At 40.2% G+C, this 4,209-nt stretch overlaps 2 protein-coding genes across 8 annotated transcripts in view; both read left to right on the plus strand.

Moving 5' to 3' along the window:
• The window catches only part of LOC123974652 (protein NDRG3-like), a 165,252-nt gene that overhangs the window by 136,184 nt on the left and 24,859 nt on the right, over window positions 1-4,209 (plus strand). The window lies entirely within an intron of this gene.
• LOC123974648 (PHD finger protein 20-like) overlaps window positions 1-4,209 on the plus strand; it is a 25,483-nt gene that overhangs the window by 9,652 nt on the left and 11,622 nt on the right. For 5 of the 6 annotated variants that reach the window (XM_046055479.1, XM_046055478.1, XM_046055482.1 and 2 more), the window contains 4 exons: window positions 1,100-1,159; window positions 1,794-1,980; window positions 2,074-2,183; window positions 3,886-4,008. In XM_046055479.1, the coding sequence (XP_045911435.1) occupies window positions 1,100-1,159; window positions 1,794-1,980; window positions 2,074-2,183; window positions 3,886-4,008 (480 nt within the window). The remainder of the gene's footprint in view (window positions 1-1,099; window positions 1,160-1,793; window positions 1,981-2,073; window positions 2,184-3,885; window positions 4,009-4,209) is intronic. The other variant, XM_046055484.1, reaches the window with a different exon arrangement.

Below are 4,209 nucleotides of genomic sequence, written 5' to 3' on the forward strand. Positions count from 1 at the left end.
AAAAACTAACCTTCACAATAACAAAAACTAACCTTCACAATAACAAACTAACCTTCACAATAACAAACTAACCTTCACAATAACAAAAACTAACCGTCACAATAACAAAAACTAACCGTCACAATAACAAACTAACCTTCACAATAACAAAAACTAACCTTCACAATAACAAAAACTAACCGTCACAATAACAAACTAACCTTCACAATAACAAACTAACCTTCACAATAACAAAAACTAACCGTCACAATAACAAAAACTAACCGTCACAATAACAAACTAACCTTCACAATAACAAAAACTAACCGTCACAATAACAAAAACTAACCGTCACAATAACAAAAACTAACCGTCACAATAACAAAAACTAACCGTCACAATAACAAAAACTAAGCGTCACAATAACAAAAACTAACCGTCACAATAACAAAAACTAACCGTCACAATAATAAAAACTAACCGTCACAATAACAAAAACTAACCGTCACAATAACAAAAACTAAGCGTCACAATAACAAAAACTAACCGGCACAATAACAAAACAAAAACTAACCGGCACAATAACAAAAACTAACCGGCACAATAACAAAACAAAAACTAACTGTCGCAAAACAACTGCAGGATGTTGAGTTTCTAATAACTTTTTTTTAATTACTAATGTTTTTGCAGTGGCCCGATCGGGCCAGTGATGGACTAGTTCGACTTTCCCGACGTTACTTTTTACTGGCCATCGGGCCACCGTTGTTGTCGAGGCTTGACAAGAAAGTCACAGTTTGTCGTAAATCATTTGAAGTATAAGAAAATACATAATTAGAAAGACCACAAACCCAAAAGAACTTCAAAGAAAAGTCAAAGAACTTCCATCATCTTCATCCAACTGAGACAGATTCACAGACGAAATAAGGACATTTGGATTATGGTTGGACTGCGAGTGTATTTTTGAGTGTAGTTTCTGAGAGAGAAAAAACAGAAACTAGTCCTAGATTTGGGCCAATACAGTATTAAAAAGCTGATGTGTGCTTTTTAAGTTGCTAATGTGCTCCTGTCCTGACGGCATGCTTTCTGTGTTGTTTCACCTCAATCTTTGTCCATCTCTCAGACGTCCTGTTGGAGCGTCAGGCCCACCTGCCCACCACACACAAGTTCAGCAGAGAACCATGTAAGAGCACTCGCACATCACACAAATACACACTACTACACTTTTAACTGAGGCTCAAGTACTGTAGGACAATAAGGGACAGATGCGTGGTCGGCGTAGCAGCTCCTGGCAGATAAGAGACACTTTGATGGACTGAAAAAAGCTCACTGCAGTTCAGTCAGGAGCTGAAATATGCAGGAAGTTAGGAACCGAGGAGCAGGATCCAAACGCACGGCTCTTATAAAAATATAGTTCTTGGAAATTTGTTACCCAACCCTGTCCGTCCCTTGTAATTTATTCATTTATTTAAAAGACGCACTCTCTACGTACTACAGCTGGGTGTCGTTTGAAATATTTAAATTCTAGAGCTGATACAGGACCTGAGTTTTGCTGGTGGATCCAAAACAAGTATTTCTATGAAGCCCTACTTTGAGTATCATATAAAGAAGATTTCTTACAACATTTAACTAAAGAAGCCAAAGTTCTTTTTTTTATTTTGCAGATGCACGAGAATTTATATAGAATCTACAATTGGCAAAATGTTGTAACCATCTGATCAGACATATGATGCCATTTTCGCATTTTGGTCTGCACCAAAAAAGTATTGAGGTTTAATATCCAGTCCTGTACCTCCCTCCCTGCTGACCCCTCTCAGTGTACCGGGTGATAAAGAACCAGCCGCCTCCCATTCTCTCCATTGAGTTGGACCACAACCCCTTCAAGTGTCCTGCAGCGGGCTGCACCAAGTCGTTCAGGAAGGCGAGTCTTCTTCACTACCACATCAAGTACTACCACTCCGACCAGCAGCTGGACGAGCGAGGCGGCGAGCAGGAGGCCCCGAGGTTGGTCGACGGCTCAAATTCCTAGAACAGGAGCTTTACAGGAAGTTAGCAAAAGGGAAAGTGGGTGTTTAACACTGACTGTGGTTGTCGTAGGAGGAAGCGGTCATCTTCCAAGGGGAGCGACTTCATGTCAGACAGGAAGAACGAGGACCAGAACAGCACCTGTCATCGTGACGACAGAGAGCGCAGCGCCGCAGGAACAGGTAGGACGGCTATGCTTGTGCGTTCACTAGGGATGTCACGAGAACAGATACTTCGGCGCCAAGTCGGTGCCAACATTCTGAAAACATGTCGGTATTTCTACAGTGCCGTAGGTGCAATATGACTAAAAATCAATGTCCCGATATAGAATATTTTTTTGTAAATTCAACGAAAAATCTAACATACACAACTTTTGGAATTTCCAACAGTAACGTTGGATATTTCTCTGCATCTTAAAGGTGGGTTATGCGATTCTGGAGCACAGCAGCTCCAAACAGCAAGACACACAGCTCTCCTGCTACAACAGCACGTCTTGGCGAACTAGAAAGTAAACTGTGTGTTACCTGACCGACACACACATCACGTTGTGTGGTTCGTTTTTCCTTGCCTCTGTCGCCTAGTGCTGCTCTCGGTGGGAACTGTTGGGTTTCTGTTTCATAAAAAGCGCTCAGAGATGACTGTTGTTGTGATTTGACGCTATATAAATAAAATAGAACTGAATTGAAATTGAACTGTTTAGTATTATCCAGTTCTGAGTAAACATGACTCCACGTTTGCTTATTTTGAATGCAAATTTCTTCCCCGCAACACCGGTGGTAGGTACCAGATGTGCTCGGGTTGGCAGATCGCGATTGGCTGTATGTCGTAGTGTTTACGTATACTAGTTTTCGGTGAATTAATGTTACGATGCTAATATTAGCTACCGATCCACTTACGTTAGCTAACGCGTGTGTGTACGTTATTTCCATATTGCCAAAGTAAATGTGAAATAAAAGAAAAAATATTTAATAAAGACCCCGAGCAGATCTGATACCTAAAATTTATAACCGGGGCACTATGTAGTTTGTCCGAGTAGCTTAAGTTAGCTACCGTTAGCTTAAGTTGATCGGCAGCTAACATTAGCGTTGTAACATTAATACACAGCTAATGTGAGGCTGTGTTATGTCCCGTTTAATAAGTAGAACTGTATTTCATTATATAAGTTCTCCCAGAGCCGTTAAATAAGATTATTTAACGGCTCTGGGGCCTCCATAGTCGATCCGAGGACCCGTTAAAACTATATCTGTAAGCAATCCGACGTACAGCCAATCACAATCTGCCACGTCATCACGTTATGTTTATGAATATTTACAGTATTTACAGATAAATGCAGTTAATATTTACAGTAATGCAAAGAGTTACTTGTAGGATTATCTAAAATGTGTGTGGATAATTTAGAGTGTATTTATATTACGTTGGTAGTATGTGGGGAATAGACTGTTATCACCTTTTACCTTTAACCGCTGGGGAATAATCTCACGAGAGTTTGTGAAGTTAGCTTAGTGGACAGTAAGGCAAGCAGAGAGTGGAGTCACCTTTCGCTCTCCCTCCCTTTTTTGTCGTTAATTAATCATTTTTCATGTTCAAATGTTTTTATTAAAGGAGTTTATGTTGAAGTACATGAGCTTTATTGTTTTGTTTTTTGCCGTGGTGTCGAATCGGGTATCGATTTCACTGGTGTTGGTATTTAAATTTCCGGTGACATCCCCAGCATACACACAGACTTGATCGCTGTTTGTTTTAATCACAGCATTAATCTCTGTTTTAATGCAGGGTTTAAACTTTTAAAATGTGGTTAATCTTCAGATATTTTAAAAGAAGAATAAAGATTTAGTTGGAGTTCAGCCAGAAACATCACTGTTTTTCTTACCTGTCCGTGAGCAGACGTGAAGAAGGAAGGAGGGGGGGAGAAAGCGGGAGGACAGGACAGAAAGGAGAGGAACAACTTCCTGAGAGTCAAACTAAAGAAGAAGAAAAAGAAGAAGAAGAAGAAGAAAAGTCAGTCAGGTGAGAGTCAGTGTGCAGTCCCGGCAGATAAGTGACCTCCACAAGGATTCAGACCCAGAAGTGGACAATTACACAAGTTCAAAGCCTCTTAAAATCCCCCAAACCTCATTATTAAAGACAGGAAATACAGAAATCAGATAAAGATGAGGCTGCATGCTGCGTCTGTTACCACACTCATCATAAATGTGTTTTCAGTCTGTA

The sequence above is a fragment of the Micropterus dolomieu genome, linkage group LG08, assembly GCF_021292245.1.
Source record: "Micropterus dolomieu isolate WLL.071019.BEF.003 ecotype Adirondacks linkage group LG08, ASM2129224v1, whole genome shotgun sequence".
NCBI lineage: Eukaryota > Metazoa > Chordata > Actinopteri > Centrarchiformes > Centrarchidae > Micropterus > Micropterus dolomieu.